A 23,722-nucleotide genomic window follows, 5' to 3' on the forward strand; every position below is an offset into this window, starting at 1 on the left:
AAAGCTGCAGCATGGGCAGCTTCCCTGCCCATGTGTCTCCACAGCAGGAGCCACTCCTCGAGGTGAGCAGGGAGCTCACGCTCCGTGGCCATGTTCACTCCTTGGCCTCTCTGCCAGTCAGAGCTCATTAGTTTGGAGGCTTCTATGATATGAGCGTCTGCTAGGAAGCTTGCAGGGGCAGCACTGGGATATAGGGTTATGCTGACACAACTAGAACTGAGCTAGGAATTATAGATGGAAAGCAGGGGACAGACGGCTAAGAGAACTGGTGATGAGATCCATAATCTTCCATCTCTACATCACTTTCCTTTCGTTCTTTTATCCAGCCTATTGTATTTATAATGGACCCAACACAATGGAGGTACCAGTCCCAGCCTCGATTGGCCTCAAGTTGTCCCCCTCAGATGGCTGTTGGGTAGACTATTCTATATATTTTAGCCTGCAGAAGAGAAGAATGAGGGGGGATTTGATAGCTGCTTTCAACTACCTGAAAGGGGGTTCCAAAGAGGATGGCTCTAGACTGTTCTCAATGGTAGCAGATGACAGAACGAGGAGTAATGGTCTCAAGTTGCAGTGGGGGAGGTTTAGATTGGATATTAGGAAAAACTTTTTCACTAAGAGGGTGGTGAAACACTGGAATGCGTTACCTAGGGAGGTGGTAGAATCTCCTTCCTTAGAGGTTTTTAAGGTCAGGCTTGACAAAGCCCTGGCTGGGATGATTTAACTGGGAATTGGTCCTGCTTTGAGCAGGGGGTTGGACTAGATGACCTTCTGGGGTCCCTTCCAACCCTGACATTCTATGATTCTATGATTCCTGGGACCAGGAATGGGGCGTCTGGCATGTCACAAAGGGGTTTGCAGTGTACCATCACTCCCATTACCTGTGTCGGACAAGCCCTGCCAGCCATATGGGACGCTGCGCTCCTTCAGTCTGTTCCGGGTCTCCTGGGTGACGTGCCGCGCCCACATCAGCACTGGGATGTGGAATCGAAAGAGCTTCCCAAACCTGGGGTCCGCCTTCACTTTTGACGTCAGTGACTGGGGGCATGAGCTGGCCTGAAAGAAGAATGAACCACATTTCGGTCTTGAAATCATCCCACACTTCTCCTTAACACCTCCATTCCTTACCAGGTGCCAGGGAGGTGTGAAAGGGATGCACTCACCTATAGACATCTGCTAACCCCACAGGGAAGTTTTTGTATTTCTCTTCAGCACCTGCAGCTGTTTGAATTATTCGTTATTATTGCGAGCCCTAATCATGGACCAGGAAGGTCCCATTGCACTAGGTGCTGTACAAACACAGAACAAAAGGATGGACCCTCTCCCAAGGAGCTTCTATACATATTGGTCTGAGCATAGGACTGTGAGCTGGGAATTCCTAGATCCTGTCCCTGGCTCTGCCACTGACCTGCTGTGTGACCATCGGCAAGTCACTTCCCTGCTCTCTGCCTCAGTTTCCCCATCTGTAAAAGAAGCATGGTGATACCCAATTCACAAGGGGTGTTGGTAGAATCAGTTAATCAAAGCTCACAAATCACTTAGAGATGAAGAGTGCTCTATAAACAATAGCAGTATTGTCTCCTCCACAGACTTATTCTATGTTAAGAGGCTTCCAATACCTTATTAATGATTCCTCATCACAGCTCAAATGTACTTTCCTTGGCTGATTTTAAAGCTTGAAGTCGTAGCCAGACCAAGCATGTCCATGGAAAGCATGAATACAGGGTTGAGGAGCTGAGCACTAGATAGATCCCATCTACAGTGGCCAGGCGAGCCAGTGTGAAAGCCATGCAAAAGCAGAATTCTAAATGGGGTTTTGCCACAGCTTGGCAAGCTAGTGGAGACGGGTAGAACAGTGGGCCCAGTGGTAAGCAAGAGCTGCAGGACTAGGTACTGTGGACCAGATCCGACTCCCACTGACTTCAAATGGCACTGGAGCAAGCTCCTGCCTTGGTAGAACACTGATGTTCCACCACTGTTCTACCATAGTTTGGCTGGTATGAACAGTACAGACCTGGGCTTAGCACTCCCACACGTGCTGCTTAACACTCCTCCTCTTCCACCCACCAGCTATGACTTCTTGCTTATTTATTTTCACTGGGAAGGTGCAGAGAAGGCCAGCTCCTTGCCAGTCACATCCTGGGCAAAACATAATAGAGCTCACATTCAACTCCTGCAGTAGTTCAGTGTCACCACGCAGGCTGTCACTGGTATAGCTGTTTGGATTAAAGAAGAGGTTTCCCCACCTTCACCCCATGCTACAGCTCTTCTGAGGTTCAGAAGAGTTTGGCTTGCTTTTTCATTCGTATCTTTCATGTTCTCGCTTCCTTGGGTTCCACCCAGAGCTGGGTTCTCAGGCACAAACATGCCGTGAGGAAAGTCATTGGCATCCAAAAGCAAATGCCTGTCTCTTGAGAGTCCCAATCCAGTTTGGCAGGAGGTCTGGAGAGAGCTAATGAGTGGCTGAAACTCTGTCTGCTTCTCTAAACCAAACCTCTAACCTTTTCAGAATTGCCTATCCTTCCTGCAAATCTAGGATGACTCAGTCTCTTAGGAGAAGTGCCATGGCGTGTGTGGGTGAGTAAGTCAAATACCTTTCAAATAAACAGACCTTATTTTCAGAGAACATTTCCCCTTCCTTTCTTTTCCCAGACCCCAAACTGACTAAAAACTTTGGAAAGACAAGGACAAAGTGATGAGAATGACAGCACTAAGCATATGCTTATTACCTGTTCCTTGGTGGGTTTAGCCTTCCCAGGCTCAGAAGAATATTTAGATGGCTTCCCTCTGGAAAAAAAGAAGAGAAGAGCTAAATATTCCTTTTGCACTGAATTTCACTTGTGTGCATTTCTCTTTCATGTGCGGGGAAATCATAAGAAGATCCAACAGCTTCTGCTGTAGCTCTTCCTATCCCTCATACTGGGATTCCTGATGGTCTAATGGTTAGTGAATCGGAGGCTGGGAGTCAGGAGACCCGGGGTTTAGTCCCAATTGCAATACTGGGTCAGTGTGTGACCTTGAGCTAGTCACTTTGCTTTAAGCGTTCAAATCTATGCACTAATTTTGCGCGCCTTGGGTTTTGGGAGCCCAGTTTGAGATGCTCAGCGATTCAGAGGTGAGCCCTTGTGACTCCATTTGCAGTCAATAAGGAAGAAGATTGGTCCTCTGGTTAAGGCAGTGCTTAATTTGTAATGAAAGAGGTGCTGGGGCTCAAGCCATTGTTTTGTTTGTTTGTTTGTTTTTTTCCATAATTGATGTGGCAAGCCCAGGCACAAATTAAGCACTATCTTAAGGCACTAGACTGACTCTGTGATGGCAGCCCACCTCTATCCCATAGCATGGCCCTTTAAACTTTTGGCCACCAGGCAGATGTATGCAGAGACCTAGGAATAGGAGACATAGGGGGACGGAGTCCCAGGAATAAGTAGTGTCTGTGGGGCAAACTTGTTATTATTTCTTTAAGGGCCTGGGACCAGAAGCCTTGCAGAGTGGGTGAGACAAGGCTCCTCTCCCTCCCAGCCAATTGGGATGAGCTTTGGGAAGGGGACCAGCATATATTCTGCTGCCTCCCGCAGAGCGGGGGCAGATGAGGCATTAGCTGGAGCCATTCCATCCCCTCCCTCCCTCCCTCCCTCCGACACACACACACACACACACACACAAAGGTGAAAGGGCAGATGAGGGGGGAAAGGGACAACTGAAGGAGAAGCCGGCTGAGGACCTACAGCTGGCTTGAATGAGAACCTAGCTCTAGGAGAAGAGCTAAGGGGAGAGCTATTAAATGCCTGAGGCATAACCCAGCTGCCAGGGAGTGGACTTGAGGGAGCATCTGAGCGGATGGCTGGGAAGAAGACACATGAGGAAACTGAACTACAGACAGAGCAGGGGCAGTGGAGTCTGCAGCCTTGTGAGAGAGGCTGACAAACAAGGCAAAGGCAAGAGTAGCGGTGAGGGATTATAAAGAGCAGCGTTTAGCTGCCCCACGCGGGTCCCTCGGCTGGAACCCAGAGGAGCGGGTGGGCTGGGTTCCCTCCCCAAACAAGAGAGGGAAGTACAAGCCTCGGCACCAGGAGTCCCAGATGGGGACGGAAGGCTGGGCATCATGGCCTGGAGACTCTGGGTTTGTTTTGTTTGGACTTTTCCCTTACCCCTGGAAAGGGCCAGAAATGGAAAGGGGACCTGGCTGGAGGGCTGAGCCATGGAATCTGCCCAGCAACAAGGGGCATGACAGTAAAAAAACCCTGCCACACTGTGGCCTGGCACAAGGGGGGGATGGTGAGCGTGCTCTGGCACAGGCACTCAGGAGTTATGGATTTTGTTACTGCCTCGGCCGACTGCCCGCCGTTACTGTGGGCAAGTCCCTTAATTGTTCTCTGCCCCGGTTCCCACTGTAACTTGGGGGTGACAGCCCCTGTCCATTTAGGCTGAAAACTCTGTGGGGCATTGGTAATGTACAGGCCTGGTGCGGGCTCTCTCCTGGAGGTCAATGCACCAGGGGGAGGGGTGAAGGTGAGATGGGCTGCACAGCCTGGGGGAAGAGCAGCCCTTCCCCTCTCACCAAGGAGTTAGATGAATGGAAAGAAATAAACCACGCGGTGGCCAGTTCCCGTCCAGATAGCACGGAAGGCTGTCACCATCTGGCAGGTGCCTGGGGTCCCTTGTGAGCTGAGGTGCTGGCCTCCTTCCAGTCCAATCACGGGAAAGCAGTTGGGAGTAAGCAAGCCCTTGGCTGGCAGTCTCAGCACAGAGGCAGGGGACTAAACTTCCATCCCATCCTACAGATGGGCCTTCGAGGGCTGGGTTGGGGGCATTGGCAAGACAAGGTAGAAGCTGGTCCTGTTGCTGCCTGGTCTGGGGATACCTAGAGGGCTTTGCTGTGCAGAGCTGTCAGCCCAGTGCCTTCCCCTTGCATAACCGTCACCTGGGAAGGAAAACAACAAAACCCAGCGGTCTGATGCTGATGGAACCATCCCCTGTCTAGAAGGCCACAGTAACTCCCCTGCCCCTCCAATGAGAACAATCGGCAGGGAAAAAACATGAGAGATGGCAACTAATTTCCTCCTTATCCCAGCACTACTCACCTGACCATGCTGCTTTCTCCTCTCAGGTCATGGCTCCCAGTATGTCGGGACATCCCTCCAGGCACCAACAGCAGTGACTCTTGCTGCAGCAGGCTAGAACAGACCACACAGAGAGAGCCTCAGGGGGGAAGGTGCAGCCAAGCCATCACCTCCCGTGTTTATCAGGCCTCCCCGTCCCCTTCAAGTGAGAACAACTGAGCACAGGAGTACCAGCAGCAGCATAGACCAGTTGTGTAACAACCGGATTCATGAGACAACCTGAGATCAGATACATCTGAACATGGCCTGGATGGGCCAAAAGGTAAGGGCCTGAACAACCCCAACAGTATCTGTTTCAGGTAGAGGGGCACTAGACCTGCAAAAGCTGGGGGGCCCTATGGAAAATTCAGGGGCCACTGGCTTGGACAGGCTCCCTGTGACTTGGGTGCTACATCAAACCAGGGGTTTTCCCTCTTCAGTGCTGGGCCCTCAACAGTTTTGCCCATTGTGACATGTACATCTTCTAACATGAGACATGCAGGGAACCAATCTATCCTATAGCACTGTACAATACACCCAAGTGAGGAACTCCAGGCATGCCAGAGGAGCATGAAAGGTGTATAGTATTTTACACCATTAGCCGAGCATTTAGCACCTTTTATGTCTCCAGCACTTCACCAACATTAACTAATACCAAATTGATGAGACCAATGACGGAAGTTGGGGCAATCTGGGAAATTCAAGGGGTCAGATTTGATTGTTTTATTGGAAAAAGTGGGGACACTGGACCATCCTGCAGGTTCCTAAGGAGCCATTCACCTCCGGGAATAAGTCCTTAGTAGAGCTGGTTAAAATTTGGAATTTCCATCGTAGGGGAAACTCCATGATTCCAAAACTTGGTTTTGTCCCGATCTTGGACAAAAAGTCTCTCGAAGAACTTTTTGCAAAATGAAATATTCTGAAAATATTTCACTCTGATCTTATCAAAATGCTTCTTTTAATATGATATCAAAGTCAAAACAGCACAAACAAAACACATTTTGATTACTTCCCAGGAAACATTAGACCAAATTGGAACATTCCCAGGAAACAGTTTGATCTTTGTCCAATCAGCATATTCCGATAAAACTGTTCTATCAGGCAATTTCCGACCAGCTGTAGTCATTGGCATCTGATGGCTATTTCACGGCCCACACGAAATGAGTGGGTGGGTCTCAGAAGAGTTCCTAGTGGGCACATGTCCACATCTGAGAAACTACCCATTCAATTTGCCCAAAGTGGGCATTCTCAGAAGAGAGGCTAAGCTGTTAATGAAGAGGCCAATGGAAACTGAACTCCCCTCCTGCCCCTAGTGGGGTCCCCACACGCAGGAGCACTGACAGTATGGCACAGGGGAAGCTTGTACCGCTGCTGTCCATGCTGTAACTGTCCTGTGGGCAAACAGCAAACCTCAGCTTTCATGGCTGACACCCTTCACAAGCAGAAACGCCCCCTTAAAAAGAGAGGCCACAATTCCAGAGAACCAGGCTAGGTTTTTCTGTCTTTTTTGGTAGCTGAGAACAGAAGCAAGTGGGCTAGGACAGTGTCCTGCCTTTGCCCATGGCTGTGTCTGCTGGGGGTGAGTCTGAAGAGGAGGTTCAGGAAGATGAGGTCATGGTGTTTGGAGTCAGAGGCTGAGGAAAGGAGAGGCATTTTAGGCTGGGATTCAGCGAGCCAGCTTCGTGACCGGTATTTATCATTCAGCAAAAAATGTCCCTGTTTAAACATTAACTGTGGCCCATAAAGGCAGTGATGCAGGGAATGAGAGACAACCCAGCCCCCAAAGGGCACACAACAGGCCAGCCCAGGGTGGGGTGGGGTTAATCTGGCCTTAGCCAGTGCTAACCAGCAGAGAAGCCCCTGGTGTTCCCTCAATATGCTCTGCCTGGAGCAGTGAGAGAAACGGGCCTGCTGGCGTTTCATTGACCCTCAAAGGCACAGTAACGGGCCTGAGTGGGGCTCAGACATGCAGCTTTGCTCCGGCCCTGCATCCCCGGCTGCATCTACACTGGCAAATTTAAGATCCGTAATTACCACCAGTGCAGCTGTAGTGTAGACAGGGCTCCTGTGTATTTAGCATTGTGGCATTAACCATGTTCTGAGCAGGGCTAGATTCTAGATGACAGAACGGTAAAGATGCTAGCTCCTGGGCTGCACTAGCGCTCTTGCTGCTCCATCTGGGCTAGCAATGGAGCTGGTGCCAGACCAATTCCCAGTTTAGACAAGGGCCCTGGAGACCTGGGTTCATGCCCTGGCTTGGGATGTTAGTGAGGCTTGTTTGTGGTCTCTGCACCAAGTTGCTTATGACCTGGGACTCTGATCCTGTGAGAGACTGGGCCCCTTCCACTGAAGTCATCATGCTAAACCCAGGGAGGTGCTGAGGACTCATGGCTCCCACTGAAGCCCACGGGAGTGGAGCGTGCTCTCACCCGCTCAGGATTTAGCCCACTAGAAGTCTCCGTTATTCTGTGCAGGCACAAAGGGCAATGGGCTCACTGCCAGGTGGGTCGAGATGCCATTGTCCTGGAGTTCAAAGAAGCAGTGACTAAAGTCAACAGTAAATGCAGATCCAAATCTGCCCCTGTGCTCTGGAGAGATGCGTGGCAGTGAAATGGAAGCTCCATGCCAGCAGCTGGGTGCAGTGAGCTGGAAGTCTGACTTTCCTAGGCCCTCCTTTCTATCCCTTCATTCTGTCCTCAGGCCTGAAAGGTGAGGGGAGTGGTGAGGGATTATCTCCCTGACTCTGCCCCACTGAGAAGGGGCAGCAGCAATAGGTGGGAGTGGCGTCCCCTACAGGTTCATAGAATCATAGAATATCAGGGTTGGAAGGGACCTCAGGAGATCATCTAGTCCAATCCCCTGCTCAAAGCAGGACCAATCCCCAACTAAATCATCCCAGCCAGGGCTTTGTCAAGCCTGACCTTAAAAATATCTAAGGAAGGAGATTCCACCACCTCCCTAGGTAACACATTCCAGTGTTTCACCACCCTCCTAGTGAAAAAGTTTTTCCTAATATCCAACCTAAACCTCCCCCACTGCAACTTGAGACCATTACTCCTTGTTCTGTCATCAGCTACCACTGAGAACAGTCTAGATCCATCCTCTTTGGAACCCCTTTTGGGTAGTTGAAAGCAGCTATCAAATCCCCCCTCATTCTTCTCTTCCGCAGACTAAACAATCCCAGTTCCCTCAGCCCTCTCCTCATAACTCATGTGTTCCAATCCCCTAATCATTTTTGTTGCCCTCCGCTGGACTCTTTCCAATTTTTCCACATCCTTCTTGTAGTGTGGGGCCCAAAACTGGACACAGTACTCCAGATGAGGCCTCACCAATGTCGAATAGAGGGGAACGATCACGTCCCTCCATCTGCTGGCAATGCCCCTACCTATACATCCCAAAATGCCATTGGCTTTCTTGGCAACAAGGGCACACTGTTGACTCATATCCAGCTTCTCGTCCACTGTAACCCCAGGTCCTTTTCTGCAGAACTGCTGCCGAGCCATTCGGTCCCTAGTCTGTAGCGGTGCGTGGGATTCTTCCATCCTAAGTGCAGGACTCTGCACTTGTCCTTGTTGAATCTCATCAGATTTCTTTTGGCCCAATCCTCTAATATGTCTAAGTCCCTCTGTATCCTATCCCTACCCTCCAGTGTATCTACCTCTCCTCCCAGTTTAGTGTCATCTGCAAACTTGCTGAGGGTGCAATCCACACCATCTTCCAGATCATTTATGAAGATATTGAACAAAACCGGCCCCAGGACCGACCCTTGGGGCACTCCACTTGATACCGGCTGCCAACTAGACATGGAGCCATTGATTATTACCCGTTGAGCCCGACAATCTAGCCAACTTTCTATCCACCTTATAGTCCATTCATCCAGCCCATACTTCTTTAACTTGCTGGCAAGAATACTGTGGGAGACCGTGTCAAGAGCGTTACTAAAGTCAAGGAACAACACGTCCACCGCTTTCCCCTCATCCACAGAGCCAGTTATCTCGTCATAGAAGGCAATTAGATTAGTCAGGCATGACTTGCCCTTGGTGAATCCATGCTGACTGTTCCTGATCACTTTCCTCTCCTTTAAGTGCTTCAGAATTGATTCCTTGAGGACCTGCTCCATGATTTTTCCAGGGACTGAGGTGAGGCTGACTGGTCTGTAGTTCCCAGGATCCTCCTCCTTCTCTTTTTTAAAGATGGGCACTACATTAGCCTTTTTCCAGTCGTCCGGGACTTCCCCGGATCGCCATGAGTTTTCAAAGATAATGGCCAATGGCTCTGCAATCACATCCGCCAACTCCTTTAGCACTCTCGGATGCAGCGCATCCGGCCCCATGGACTTGTGCTCGTCCAGTTTTTCTAAATAGTCCCGAACCACTTCTTTCTCCACAGAGGGCTGGTCACCTCCTCCCCATGCTGTGCTGCCCAGTGCAGCAGTCTGGGAGCTGACCTTGTTCGTGAAGACAGAGGCAAAAAAAGCATTGAGTACATTAGCTTTTTCCACATTCTCTGTCACTAGGTTGCCTCCCTCATTCAGTAAGGGGCCCACACTTTCCTTGACTTTCTTCTTGTTGCTAACATACCTGAAGAAACCCTTCTTGTTACTCTTAACATCTCTTGCTAGCTGCAACTCCAGTTGTGATTTGGCCTTCCCGATTTCACTCCTGCATGCCCAAGCAATATTTTTATACTCTTCCCTGGTCATTTGTCCAATCTTCCACTTCTTGTAAGCTTCTTTTTTGTGTTCAAGATCAGCAAGGATTTCACTGTTAAGCCAAGCTGGTCGCCTGCCATATTTACTATTCTTTCTACACATCGGGATGGTTTGTCCCTGTAATCTCAATCAGGATTCTTTAAAATACAGCCAGCTCTCCTGGACTCCTTTCCTGCTCATGTTATTCTCCCAGGGGATCCTGCCCATCAGTTCCCTGAGGGAGTCAAAGTCTGCTTTTCTGAAGTCCAGGGTCCGTATTCTGCTGCTCTCCTTTCTTCCCTGTGTCAGGATCCTGAACTCGACCATCTCATGGTCACTGCCTCCCAGGTTCCCATCCACTTTTGCTTCCCCTACTAATTCTTCCCGGTTTGTGAGCAGCAGGTCAAGAAGAGCTCTGCCCCAGTTGGTTCCTCCAGCACTTGCACCAGGAAATTGTCCCCTACACTTTCCAAAAACTTCCTGGATTGTCTGTGCACCGTTGTATTGCTCTCCCAGCAGATATCAGGGTGATTGAAGTCTCCCATGAGAACCAGGGCTTGCGATCTAGTAACTTCCGTGAGTTGCCGGAAGAAAGCCTCGTCCACCTCATCCCCCTGGTCCGGTGGTCTACAGCAGACTCCCACCATGACATCACCCTTGTTGCTCACACTTCTAAACTTAATCCTGAGACACTCAGGTTTTTCTGCAGTTTCATACTTGCACTCTGAGCAGTCATACTGCTCCCTTACATACAGTGCAACTCCCCCACATTTTCTGCCCTGCCTGTCCTTCCTGAACAGTTTATACCCATCCATGACAGTACTCCAGTCATGTGAGATATCCCACCAAGTCTTTGTTATTCCAATCACATCATAATTCCTTGACTGTGCCAGGACTTCCAGTTCTCCCTGCTTGTTTCCCAGGCTTCTTGCATTTGTGTATAGGCACTTGAGATAACTCGCTGATATCCCTCTTTCTCAGTATGAGGCAGGACCCCTGCCTTCTTGCGCGCTCCTGCTCGTGCTTCCTCCCAGTATCCCACTTTCCCACTTACCTCAGGGCTTTGGTCTCCTTTCCCCGGTGAACCTAGTTTAAAGCCCTCCTCACTAGGTTAGCCAGCCTGCTTGTGAAGATGCTCTTCCCTCTCTTCGTTAGGTGGAGCCCGTCTCTGCCTAGCACTCCTCCTTCTTGGAACACCATCCCATGGTCAAAGAATCCAAAGCCTTCTCTCCGACACCACCTACATAGGTTGGATATCCAGTCTCTTTGGAACGACAGTGCTCACGGCAGTGATTTTCAGTCCAGGAGAACCACACGGGGAAAATTGGGTTTATTCACATTTGCCGAAGGGAATCCCACCCCCTTCCAGAAACATATGCTTCCTGGCATGGCACCAGGAGATCCAAGCTCGGATAGTTCTGGCCCTCCATACCAGCCCTCTGACTTAACATGGCTCCCAAAGTCACCATGGTAACACGACCCAGAGCAGAATGGGAGGTCACTGAGGGGAGGGTGCAGCCTTGGGGTTCCTTTCTTTAAACTACCTACTGTTCCCCTTGGGGTGAGAGGTCACCTGTCAGTAGATCACTTTATGGCAGGAAGCCAGTTGTCACCTGCTCACTGGGGCTGCCCTCTCTGAGCAAGGAGAATTTCTCTGCAAACAATAGTCTCTTTTAGTCACCAGCTCCTGGCCTACTGGATTATTTTCTTTACTCCTTTGCAATTTGAAAAAGACTCATGTTCCTGTTGAGTTTTTTTTTAAATAAACAAACCAAAGAAAGGCCCAGGCCAAATCCCTGGATAGAAACACACTCAAAAGTGGGAAGAGTTCAGTCAGATCCAATATTGAAATCCATGGCTGGCTCCTACATCTATAATGGGCTGAAACTAAGCCTCGGTGTGGACAGCATCTAACTTGAACTTCTCAGCCTCTCCAGTATCTTTTTCTTCCTTAAGCCTCTCTTGGGAGTGATCAGAACAACTCAGGATTAGCTATGACACATCTGCACATCAGCCCACGGAATCCAGCAGCCAGTTCCCGCCACTGGCCAATCCCTCATGTTTCCGATGGAAATAAAAAACACACTTGGGCAACTGTGCAATGCTGTGCCATTTGGGAGGATTCCTACCCTGGAAGCACAACAGTTAACCATCTGTACCACACGCTCAGGTTGCAGATCTACTCATCAAGCCTCCCAGACCTTTTCAAAATGGAGCCTACGTATGTGACTCGCTGACTCCCTGTGAGAATGAATTCCAAAGGCTGAATCTAGGCTGCTGTTCTGCAGGCTCCAGCTAGACTGACTGCATGGGTCCCGCAGGGTGTTGGTACATAGCTGCTGCCAAGAAAGAACCACAGACCTTTGATAGGAGGAGCAAAGGGCATATGCTCTCCCAACCGCCCCATCTCCACCACTCTGTCAACAATGACACCTGTCAGTATATCAGGATCACCTTCAAAACAAACTAAGCCTCAAAGCTGATCAAGGCTGTGCAACAGAGTTGGGGTAATGCCCAGACTGCTCTGAGCAACTGCTTTGACTTCCATGGAAAACCGCCCTCATCCTGAAACCTCTCCGTAGGAAATCGGAGGGCTTACAGTACCAGGTGCTCAGATTGTGTGCGCTGTGTGCAAGAGAGCGATGGATCTAGTGGATGAGAGCTTGCCTTCCCGAGGCTGCAGGCCACCTGCGTACTTGTACTTTCAGAGGCAGGAGAGATAAGTTTACAGCAGCTCCACATTCCAGCCTGCCAGCTGGGACCCCTAAGAAAGGGGAGAAGAGGTTCCTATTCATCAGCAAACAGAAGGTTCACTTCAAAGCGACTCCCGTGGCAGTCTCTGTTCTGGATGAAGGGGGCCATCTGGGGAAGGGATGCGTATCATGAGGTGCCTATATTAAAATGCCTTACTGTGGACGAGACAAGAAGCATGCTGTTAGAGACATTGTCTGAGGAGCCTGGGACAGGTAGAAGCAGGCGGATAATGTAGCCTGCCTCCTGGCCCTTCTTCCCAGGTTTCTGTATGAAAAATGCCAGAGCTCGCTCCGGGATTGGGTTTCCAGATAGCTCCACCAGGTTCCCAGGATGTACGCCATTCCCCAGTGCCCTCTGCCTACTTACCGTGATACCTGGGGTGGGTTCTTGTGTGCTAAACAGGGCTGAATGCACAGCTGCAACCACTGGGGAGCAAAGGGATGTGGCCCCCTCCTTTTGGCCTGCTGAGGGGTCCTCCTTAAACACTGTAATGATAGGGTTGCCTGTAGTGTCACTAAGGATGTCACTTTCGCAGTGGCCTCCTTCCTTGGAGTGAAATTCCTCTTTGTTTTCTAACATACAATACAGGCTGTCTATCTCCTGTGATATCTAGGCGCTGTTTCAGGCTGGGAAAACTTCTGATTTAACTGCTGATCAAACCAAGTGCATGTTTTCCTTTAACCAATGCTCCAGTTGGTGAGGAAGCAAAGATGCTAATTACTGAGCAGCACAAACATAGATCTTACCAGCATTGCCAACACAGTCCTTTCCCCGCCCTTTTCCCCTGTCTCCCCCTTCAAAGAAATCTGCTTTGTCTGCAGTTTGAGCTTCTTTCTGGGCTGAATCTCAGCGAACCTGGTCTCAGCCAGCCACGAGGAACATGGCTCATTCTTGTCTTTTTACCAGCTTAGCTGTTTCCCCCAGCTCCCCCATTGCCACCTTCTGAGCTGCTACTTTTCACTGACGTTCCAGTGGGCTCATGACAGATGGTTGTGCTCCAGGAATTACTCTGGGGGAGTTCTCTGGCCTGTGCTATACAGGAGGTCAGACTAGATGATCTGTGGATTGGTCTGGTACAGCTGGCCTGAATGGCTCTGAACTGGAGGGAAGGAGGAGTGAGTTCTAGTCCCAGCTCTGCTGCTAACCTACCGTTTGACCGAGGGCAACTTTCTTTCTCTTTCTCCCCCTCTCCCTGCGTTGTCTGATTACATTGTGAACTCTTCAGGGCAGGGATGGTGCCTAACTGTGTATTCACACAGCACTTTGCACAATGAGGCCTGCAGACACTACTGTCATCTGAATAAACTAATGGTGGGCCTGTGTTTCGCTTGATACCTGGCAGTTCAGCAGGCGTTTTTGATTCCCTAACAAATACAGTAATGGTGAGTTGCCTTTTTCCCCAGTATGCCTGGCAGGGGTTGAGGACTGCAGCCCCCTTTTAGCTGAAGTTCCCAGCACTTCTGCAGACCTGAAGCAGCAATGAAATGATTGTGATGCTTTCAAGGAGGTGGAAGATGTCCATAGCTGGCATAGCGGGTTGCAGGGTTGCAAAGTGGGCAGCAGAGAACAATCTACCGCTTTGGGTATTTTGGGAGGAGAAAATGACACAGAGTGGAGGTTTGGGTTTGAAAGGTAGCCCTTGTACATAGACAGTAACCCCTTTTCATAAAGATTTCTTGTCCCACATACTAGCCTGCTCTTTCTAACTCCCTACGTGCATATTTACACATTCTGAAGGACTCTGGATTGCTGAACAGAGATTGGAGAGAATGGAAGGGGCTATGCAAACAGACTGGTACGTGGTGGGAGGAAGGGAAAAAACAAGACTTCTGATAAGCTACAGGGGAGGCTAGGGTGGAGGAGAGATTGAGATGAGGTTCCAAGTAGGGGTGCTCTAGCAGTGGCCTCTGAGGAGCTCGGGGTCTCTCATCGCCCAGTGGTGAAGATTAGTTTATGACACGGGCGGCCAACCTGAGCCTGAGAAGGAGCCAGAATTTACCAATGTACATTGCCAAAGAGCCACAGTGATACGTCAGCAGCCTATCAGCTCCCCCCGACTCCAACCTGCAGCGCCTCCTGCCCGCCAGCAGTCCCACCAATCAGTGCCTACCACTCCCTCCCCATGTCTCCTGCAATCAGCTGTTCCACGGTATGCAGGAGGCTCTGGTGGGGAGGGGGGAAGAGGGAGGGCATGGCAGAGCAGGGGATTGAGCACTCCCTGGCACATTGGAAAGTTAGCATCTATAGCTCCAGCCCCGGAGTCAGCACTTATACAAGGAGCCGCATATTAACCCATGAAGAGCCGCATGCGGCTCCAGAGCCACAGGTTGGCCACCCCTGGTTTATGACATTACAGGGCTTTGGTCTGCCCAATCCAGACCCACTACAGGCTCCGGATATTTTTGGCTGACCCAGCGCACGTTCACCCTTGTACGGAAGGAGATTCCTGAGAGAAAGTTTGCCACCTTCAGGCAAAAACTGGAGAAAACCCAACCTGAGCCCCTGCCACCTTCTTCCTCAAGCCTCACCCCTCTGAGACACAGCTCACCCCTGACTCCTCCGCTTGGCCTTTCCTGATGTACTCAGGCTCTCTGGCAAGGCCTCAGCTTCAGGCCAGGTGTAGGCACTGTGACTACATCCGCACTTCAAGCATATAATTTTCAGTTCAAGGAGATAGACTGGTACTAGCTCTGATTGAACTAAAAATAGAGCACGGCCCCGGCAAGTAGGGCTAGCAAACCTGAGTAACTGTATCTGAGTACCTGTCCGAGAGCCTGGATACACACTCAGAACAGCTAGCCACTCTCACTGCTGGAGCGGCCGTGGCTTTGCTCTATTTTTAGCACGCTGGCTTGATTGGAGCTACACCGGGTACGTGTCCTTGAACTGAGAACAGCCCCCCAACTTGAAGGGCAGATATCCCCTGGCGCCTTTTGTGCGGCATGCACCAGGACTTACACTCATGGTGCTGGATTCTTTCCGATTCAGTGATGTGGACCAGATGAGAAACAGGTGCCAAAGACGCTGCTGCCTAGCAACCCGATGTGGGGGATGCCGTCAGCTCCAAGATGTCACCTGCTGGTGACCACATCAAGATGGCAGCTGCTACTGGCAAGCATGGAGGGGCAGGGGTCCCTCAGCACACATAGGAACAGGTCTGAACACTCAAAAATTAGTTATCCTGGTTAGAAACTGTCACAACACGTAGCAGGGTTAAAGTGGCTCTATCCACTTCAAGCCCATGCCTGAATCAATGCCACATAAAGTTAAGCATGAATTGAAAGGCCTTGCTCATGCAGAGCCTTCAGTTGATGCCATCCTCCTCGTGGCTGAAGTACAGAGAGGATAAGAGACCTGCTACTGGTAGCAGCTACGGGAGCTTGCTGTGAAGAGGCAGAGAGCTTTTGGAGTTACAGGAAGCATTCTAGTCTCAGCTCCCCACGTGTGGGTATGCGATCCAGAAAGCAAACTAAATAAATCTACCCTGCCCAAAGAGGTTTGCTCGTTCCAAACTGTCTGGGAAACCAAATTATACCTGTATAGTTTGTTCATAGTGAGGTGTCCATTGCAAAGGGTGCTCAGAGGTTAAAGTGCAGGGCAGCTGTCCAGCTACTGCTGTCCTTACACAGCAGGCTGCTCACTGGTACATGCTTCCTCAAAGTGCAAGCACTGCGGGCCCATCAAAGCAGGGGTCATTGGTGGAATGAGTTTGGAAGTCTTGGGCCGGCAGCAATACGTTTTTGTTTGCTGAACGGGATATGCAGCGGCAAACCACAAGGTGGGTCTTGGTTGTATTTTAATCAAGCACATGAGGCCCCCAGCGGCTGCAGTGTCCACTGCTAGCCAATCGATGGAGCACCTTCGATGGGTTCTGGAGGGAGCCCAGCTCTCCACTGTGACTCCAAGGGCAAAAGGGAGAAATTCACAGTGCTTTCTGGGGGTGATCCATCTAGCTCCCCACAGCCATATCCAATACCCAACATAATTTTTAAAAAATTCCCCATGCTCTATAGAAAGTGGCTGATAACCCCTGTCAGTCATCCCTGCCTGTGTTATAGGAGGGATGGTAGCCAGAGCTGCTCTGCTCTGAAGTTCTCAACCCCGAGCTGCTCCTGGGACAATGCCCTGAGACCACAGAGAGGTTGGGCCCAACAGCAAGGCTTTCCTCAGGTTCTGTATTGTCAGCCAGTCCACTAAAGGTTATACGCTTACATTTAAGCATGTACTTAAGTCCCATTGAAGTCACAGGGATGCTTCTTTGAACTGCGACCATTCCTAAGATCTGTCCCCTCCCAGTCTCTGAATGATCCATCAGACACAGGTAGTCAAGTCACCTGTGCTTAGAAATAGTGTGTCTACCCCAACCCTGCCAAACTGTGATCAGATATTGCCTGGGAAAGGGAATTTAGTTTATCTGAGACTCCCCACCCTTCTTTCTCAGACTCTTTGTTTGCAGAGATGATAAGATCTGAATCTCCGAGGCATATGTCTGTGAAACAATTGAGTGGCACAGAATATTTTGTTCCCTTTCTCCAAGAAAGGTCCTGACTAAAAAGAAAGATCGTCCCCTCCCCTCTCCAGACATTGCATTCCAGGGACCTTACAGTATGTGGAGTTATAAAGAGCTTTAAATTCTGTACAGACCATTCCTGCTAAAATAAGGCTTAAGGCATATACGTACATCTTGACTGGGACTCTACTGCAAAATGCAATCAGCTAAAAAGTAGAGTCAGAGGAGCAGAGTCGTGACATTCAGAGCCGGAATCAGATCTACAGTCGACTGTTCTCAAAGCTGAAGAGCCCTGGTCTGGGCCTATCTCTGATCAAAAACTTACATGTTTCAAGAGAAAGACTGGAAAAATCAAAACAGGTGGAAAAACTTGCAATCTGCCAACAAACCAAGTAACACATGTCTCTCTCCCTCTACTTACCTAGTGTAGGATTTTCACAAGCACTCAGCATTGGCCTTGATGTCAATGGCAACAGAGTTGGGCCAATCGTTTTTGGAAATCCCACCCCTACGATTTTTCTAAGGCTCCTGGCACTGGGAGATCTAAGCACTCCCAGTGGTGATTAAGCACTATATGGTGTCAAACCAGCAGTTTAAACTCACTAGGCCCAATTCATCCTTTTGCTTGCACAGGCACCGGTGCAGGGATCAAGGGAGAGAGAACTTGTGCCTGGCCTTTTAGGGGATCACAAGGGCATGTACAGGCCCCAGTGCTATTTAGAACAACTCTTTACCAGCTGCCCTACTTTGCATGCCCCCTCCCTCCCATAATGGTCACTATGGCCCATTGCAGGGGTGCAGAAGTGCCTAGGTGCAGGCCTGCCCCAGTCATACCAGTTCATGCTCCAGGACACTCCAGCACCCAGGGCTGGTGCAGAGGCTCCCTGCAGTAGGGGGGAATTCCCTGGAGTGTAGGGGAATTTACACCTGGCCTGCAGCCCCTCTGCCACAAGGAGCTGTGGCCCAATTTTAACTGGGGCCCACTCCCTCCAGAAAGTTATTTTTCCTTTAATGGGCTCTCCCTCCTCCCCACAACAGGCTTCCATAGGTAAGTAACTGTTGTCATGACTGTCAAAGGGCTTTGCAGACAGGAGTCGCTCCAGCTTCAAGCTGACTTGTGAGTGACTTCTCTGTCCAGGCCCGGGGCACAGCTTTGCAAGGGACTTCCACCCCATCAAAGGAAGGTTGTTCCCATCTGTTCTGCCTTCCACTGAACCCTCCCCTAATTCCTAGCATTCCTGCAGCAGGGACAGTGGAAGACAGATTAGCAAGAGGTGGTGGCTGCAGTGTTAAAACATCTGTGTTAAAACACCCCTAAGTGGCGGCTTAGGAAGGAGTCATCCCATCCCCCCCCCTTGGGGTTGCTACTACCCCAAAAGCTGTGGGTCAATCCTGAACCTGGGTCCTTCATCTTTAGCTGGAGCAACAGAGACCTCCCACATACCAGCTAAGACCTGATTCTTAGAACAGACCCTGCCCCCTCCCTCAGGCGAGGAACCGCACCCACTTCGCTGCAAGAGCATCGGGAGAGGTTACTCAATCAGGGCCTAAGCTGAAGGCTACTGAAGTCAATGGGAGCCTTTCCACTGTCTTCAGTGGGCTTTGGATCAGGCCCCTGGTGCATTCCTGGAAAGACAGGTGGTTCTGGGCCACTTTAAATTCAAGGTATTTACTGGTGGAGTAGCCGTTTGTTAAAATGCTGCCCCCAATAAGAAGAGTAGGTTTGGCAGGGGCAGTGAGGCTGCCTAGGGAATTAGGAACCTCTCACTGAATTCCAGTGGGATTTGGGGGCCTAACTCCCTTAGGCTTGTTTGAAAATCTCAGCCTCAAGCCCGATGTATTTTATTCAGAGCTTGTCAAACCCTGAGGCATTCCAGGATCTCCTCAGGCCCTGTATTGCCAGGGTGCCTTCCTGTGTGATGTGATGCCTCACATGCACGCACACCTCTGCCGGCAGGTCACTTCCTTGCACGTTTCTGCTGAGCTAAATGATCATGGAGGGAGGCCATGACCTAAAGCAGTAACATCAGGGCCTTGCAAGGCCTGCCAGGAGCTGCAGCCACTCCAGATTCCCTGTCAGGGCATCACGTTGAAAAGTCATGACGTCACCACGTGATGCACCAAAGCACTACTCTGACCTTGTGTCTGCTGGCAACCCTTCCTGGGACCCTTCAGTGTCCCCAAAGCATGCAGGTGGGTTGTCTTAATAGCTCTGGAATCTAAAAAGATGGCATTTCCTATGGCTCATTTCCCCATCGCATTCCCTGTAGATACCTCACCTGTGAGCCCGCAGTGGAACTCCGCTGCCTTAAGCACACACTCAGGGGCTAAGCAAATCCACAGGAGAGGGAGCCGAAGCAGGGCCTTCTGAAAAAGGCCTTGCTCTGCAAAGTGCTGAGCACCTGCTGCGAGATGGGGCACTCCCTCCGACGGCTGCCCACCCCTTACAGGATCATACTGGTGGAAAAGGGCAGACGGAGCTATGGAAATGTCAACCATCTTTTCCTATGTGCTAATAATTAATGACAAGATTAATCATTCCCATCCTGCCAACACCGGACATTTCTAAGTACATCATTTGGAAAAAAAATTAGGAGCCAGGCCTTTATGTTCCATGAACTCCTACGGACTTCGGCATATGAGATTCTGCACTGCTTTACACCCTGTGCAACTGTCACCCATGGGTGAGTTAGTGAGTGAGTGTGTGTTACAGGTCCCCCTCCGTGCCAAGCCAGAGGATTGCACCTGTAACAAGTAGTCAAGGAGCTTGAGCTCAAGAAGTAGAGGCTCATGCTTGTAGCTCTGGAGCATCTATTTGGATAGTGTGGCATTTTACATCCACTTTGCACAGGTGTGATCAGCTGTGCAAAAGCACTGGAGAATCAGACTCATGGAGCGGAAGTGGGCATGTACATAGGTACGGCTTACATGTATGGAGCACTCTTACCTGGAAGGGTCCCAAACTACACACTAAACATGAGACAACAGTGAAATTCAGCTACCTATAAAATGAAGCAAGGCAGCAAGCTCATCTCCCAATCTTGTAGGTAGTGCAGGAACAGCATGCTTGCTTTAAACTGGGATTGAGTTCTGTGGGCCTAGCGCTTGGCTGTACAGACCAAACAAACACAACACAGCCCCTGGTTATAGAAATGGCCTTGAGGTCAGATACAGATTGACTTAGATTCATGATTCAAGGGAAGTAATTACAATCCAATGGAGTGCACAGAGATAAGGAATTTGGTTCCATGTCTCTGATTGTATCGTTTGGATTTAAGTTAGGGCTTTTGATTTAATATGGGGTGGCAGGTGTTGCTGTTTTGTTTAAAATGTATGGGGGTTAATGACCCAGGCTGGCACTTTGAATCTTGTTTTGGGATTAGGATTTTGATTTTACTAATATATTCCTCCTTTTTAGCATCCCCACTGCCCCCCGGAAGCAGCTCTGTCCAGTGGCTATGGCCCTGGACTGGGGGTCAGGAGTCTTGATTTCTCTTCCCAGCTCTGACACTGATCCTGCTATGTGGGATCTTGGGCAAATCACTTCACCTCGCTATGCCTCTGTTTCCCCATCCATAAAATGGGGACAATAACACTTTCTACAGCACTCTGTAGGATGAAAAGCTCTATATGAGAGCCAAGTTTTCTCCTTCTTGCCTCCTGATTACTAGATGTTGTTGTTCAGTGCAGACACAGGAAGTGTGTGGCTGCCCCACAACTTGTTCACTGCTGCTTGACCGTTAAACAGGGCTGCAGAGAGCAGCAGAGGTAAAGAGGTTTCCAGCTCTGCCACTTCCCAGCAGGAGAAGGATTCGCAGGAGTAGAAATGCATATTAGGGACGGAGAATTTAGCAAAGCTTTGCTAGACGACGGCTAGAAAGGAGGGAGGGTGTGGATCATGTCTGAGATCCTCAGTAATATCCAAATGAATCCCCAGTCCCTACAGCTGGGTGATTCCCACTGTCTTTACATCAGGGGGTAACCGTGTTAGACTGTATCCACAAAAACAAATAAATGCCCAAATAAATCTGTTAGTCTTTAAGGTGCTATTGGACTCCTTGTTGTTACTGTATTTACATATAGCACAGAAAGATGCCGGCACTAGCACCAATCACAGACTCACTTTGCAGGATGATACAGTAAAAACCATCACCCTGAGTTGCTTGTTACATCCACGCTCCTTACATCCATCTACTTGACCTAAGGCTGCGTGGTACACAGGTGAGCAATGCTCCTAAAGGTAAATGCAAGTGCAAATACTGCACAAGCTTTGTGATCCTCCCAGCAAAGCAGGATGGATTATGCCCCTGGAAGCAAAATGCCCTGCAGTGAAACTCGCCTCCCACATGCATGGCCACTACATTACAAGCTACTTCAACATTTTCACAATCTGGGTTGGCAGTGGATGGAACCCTCCTAGGGTCCTTTCAGGGCCTGGCGGCTGAGCAGGGTTGATCCCAGGAGATTAGGAAATGGTGTCCATGAAGTTTTGCAGGTGCTGGGAATCACTGCAGGTCAGTGATCACAAGGTGCCATAGGTACCTTCAAAGTGCTGGGGGCCAGGCCTCCAGCAGGTGTATATCAGCACTGCTCTATTGAATTCAGAGGCCTGCATCTCCAGCTGGGATAAATCAGCCTCAGCCCATTGAAGTCCAGGGTCCAGATCTGCAGCTGGGGTAAGTCAATCCGTGTAGCTCTAGTCTAGGTCACCGGAGCTATGCTGATTTACACCAGCTGAAGCTCTAGCGCTGTGTGTATGTGGGGCTCAATCATGTAAACCAATGTAAATGGAGGGCTCTCCGCACCTTGCAGGTTTGGGCCCAGAGAGAGACCTCTGTGCAGCACGTTACACAGCCCTTGGCCAAAACATCCCGAGGCTTGACAGAAAGCTAAGGGCAGCCAGAAGCTTGGCTTATCCCTATGCACTTAACATTCCCTGTCTTTTTTACTCCCAGCCCCTTGAGGCCCAGATTAAAATGTCCCTCTTCTCTCCTGCCCTTTGCTGCCTGCCTCACTCTCCAGGGTGGTGTTTTCCACTCTGTTGTCTCCATGTGTGCCCTTTGCTCTCTGTGTGTCCCTCCGTTGCTCCATGTGTGTGTCCTTAGCTGTGTGTGTCTGTCTTTCTCTCCCTGTGAGTGTCTGTCCTTCTCTGTGTCTGTCTGTCTGTCCTTTGCTCTCTCTGTGTGTCTGTCCTTACTCTTTTGCTGTGTCTGTCCTTCACTGTGTCTGTCTGTCTGTCTGTCCTTTGCTCTCTGTGTGTGTGTGTGTGTGTCTTTCATTATATGTATCTGTCTGTCCTCCCTTCGCTCCATGTGTGTGTTCTTTGCTGTGTGTGTCCGTCTGTCTGTCTGTCCTTCGCTCTGCGTGCAAGTCCGCTGCCCCGGCCCCGCCGCAGAGCATGTGTTGCGCGGCTGCCTACCGCAGGACACGATGTTGTAGCCAGAAGTTCTCCGCAACTGTCTCGTCCCGTCCGCTGTGAGCGCCAACCCCCCCGCCGCCGCCTTCGCCTTACCTGGGCTTCGGGGGAGCCTGCGTGTCTCGGTCGTGCCCACACAGGAGCACCCACAGCGTTACCGCCGCCAGGAGCAGGAGGCAGAGCCGCGCCCAGCGCGGAGCCCCCATCCCGGGGCGAGCAGCCTGGGGCGCCGGGCAGAGCCGCGCCGCGCCGCCGAGCCTCGCCCCTAGCCCCCGGAGCGCAAACTCCGGCCGCCGGCGGGCGTGGAGCGAGGCGGGCACCCGAACGCGCCCAGCTCCCGGGCGGCTGCTTCTCCCGGTGCGCGCCCAGCCCGGCCGCTCGCTTCGGCCCCGCCCCGGCCCCTCCTGCCCTGCCGCTCTCGGGGTCCCTCCGGCGGGGGAGGCGGCACGGCGCGGCGGCGCTGGGCTCGCTGAGCGATGAAAGCGCTTCGAATTGGGAGCCAGGCGGTCAGCGGGTCCGGAGGGAGGAGATGCCATTTTCGCCCCCCCCGGGGCTGCTTCTTACAACTGTGCAGCAAATGCAGCTGCCTCTCGAGCCTACGCCAAGGCACACCAGGGTTGCACTCTCGGGCCCGGGCGCAGGGCCAGACGGATCTCCCGGACACCCAGAGTAACCCCGCTGCTCCCAGCTCCCCGAGCCAATCCTTGGAAGTGGGCGCTGGGGTCGGTGAGCTCAGAATCTGGCCTGGCAGGCGCCCAGTGTCGCATACCCAGGCTCACCCACTCAGGGGTGTCTCTAGTGTAGACACAGAGAGAGAGAGAGACAGGATGGGTGAGGTAAGATCTTTTCTTGGACCGACTTCTGTGGGTGAGAGAGAGAAGCTTTGGAGCTACACAGAGCTCTTCTCCAGGTCTGGGAAAGGTACTAAGCCCTGGTCTACACTGCAGACTTATATCGGTAAGCGTTCAGGTCACACTCCCCATCAGTAGCCAGGCTGGGGAAGCTAATGATCCAACCAGCAGACCAAATTCGGTGATGAATCCTGGTGACATGCCAGCTGAGGCATGTTGCACATATGCTAAGAAGAAGGGGTGCAGAAAATCCACACCCCTGAGTGACATAGTTAGATCAGCCTAACCCCCAGTGTAGACAGCACTATGTCAATCGGGGGGCTTCTCCTGCGGACATAGCTACTGCCTCTTCAGGAGGTGGAGTACCTACACCGACAGGAGAAGTTCTCCCATTGGCATAGG

General features: G+C 50.8%; 1 protein-coding gene across 3 annotated transcripts in view; it reads right to left on the reverse strand.

Moving 5' to 3' along the window:
* The window catches only part of ST6GALNAC2 (ST6 N-acetylgalactosaminide alpha-2,6-sialyltransferase 2), a 31,690-nt gene extending 8,840 nt beyond the window's left edge, over positions 1-22,850 (reverse strand). Inside the window, exons 1-4 of one of the 3 annotated variants that reach the window (XM_084648609.1) lie at positions 22,566-22,850; positions 5,082-5,174; positions 2,730-2,787; positions 882-1,056 (exon numbers count right to left, since the gene is read on the reverse strand). In XM_084648609.1, the coding sequence (XP_084504735.1) occupies positions 882-1,056; positions 2,730-2,787; positions 5,082-5,174; positions 22,566-22,675 (436 nt within the window). In that variant the 5' untranslated portion in view covers positions 22,676-22,850. Of the gene's footprint in view, positions 1-881; positions 1,057-1,408; positions 1,464-2,729; positions 2,788-5,081; positions 5,175-22,565 lie in introns of those variants that run through there. The other 2 variants (XM_084648610.1, XM_084648611.1) reach the window with 2 other exon arrangements.
* Between the last annotated feature and the right edge of the window lie 872 nt (positions 22,851-23,722).

Source organism: Lepidochelys olivacea (assembly GCF_965140295.1).
Source record: "Lepidochelys olivacea isolate rLepOli2 genome assembly, chromosome: 14".
Taxonomy (NCBI): Eukaryota; Metazoa; Chordata; order Testudines; family Cheloniidae; genus Lepidochelys; species Lepidochelys olivacea.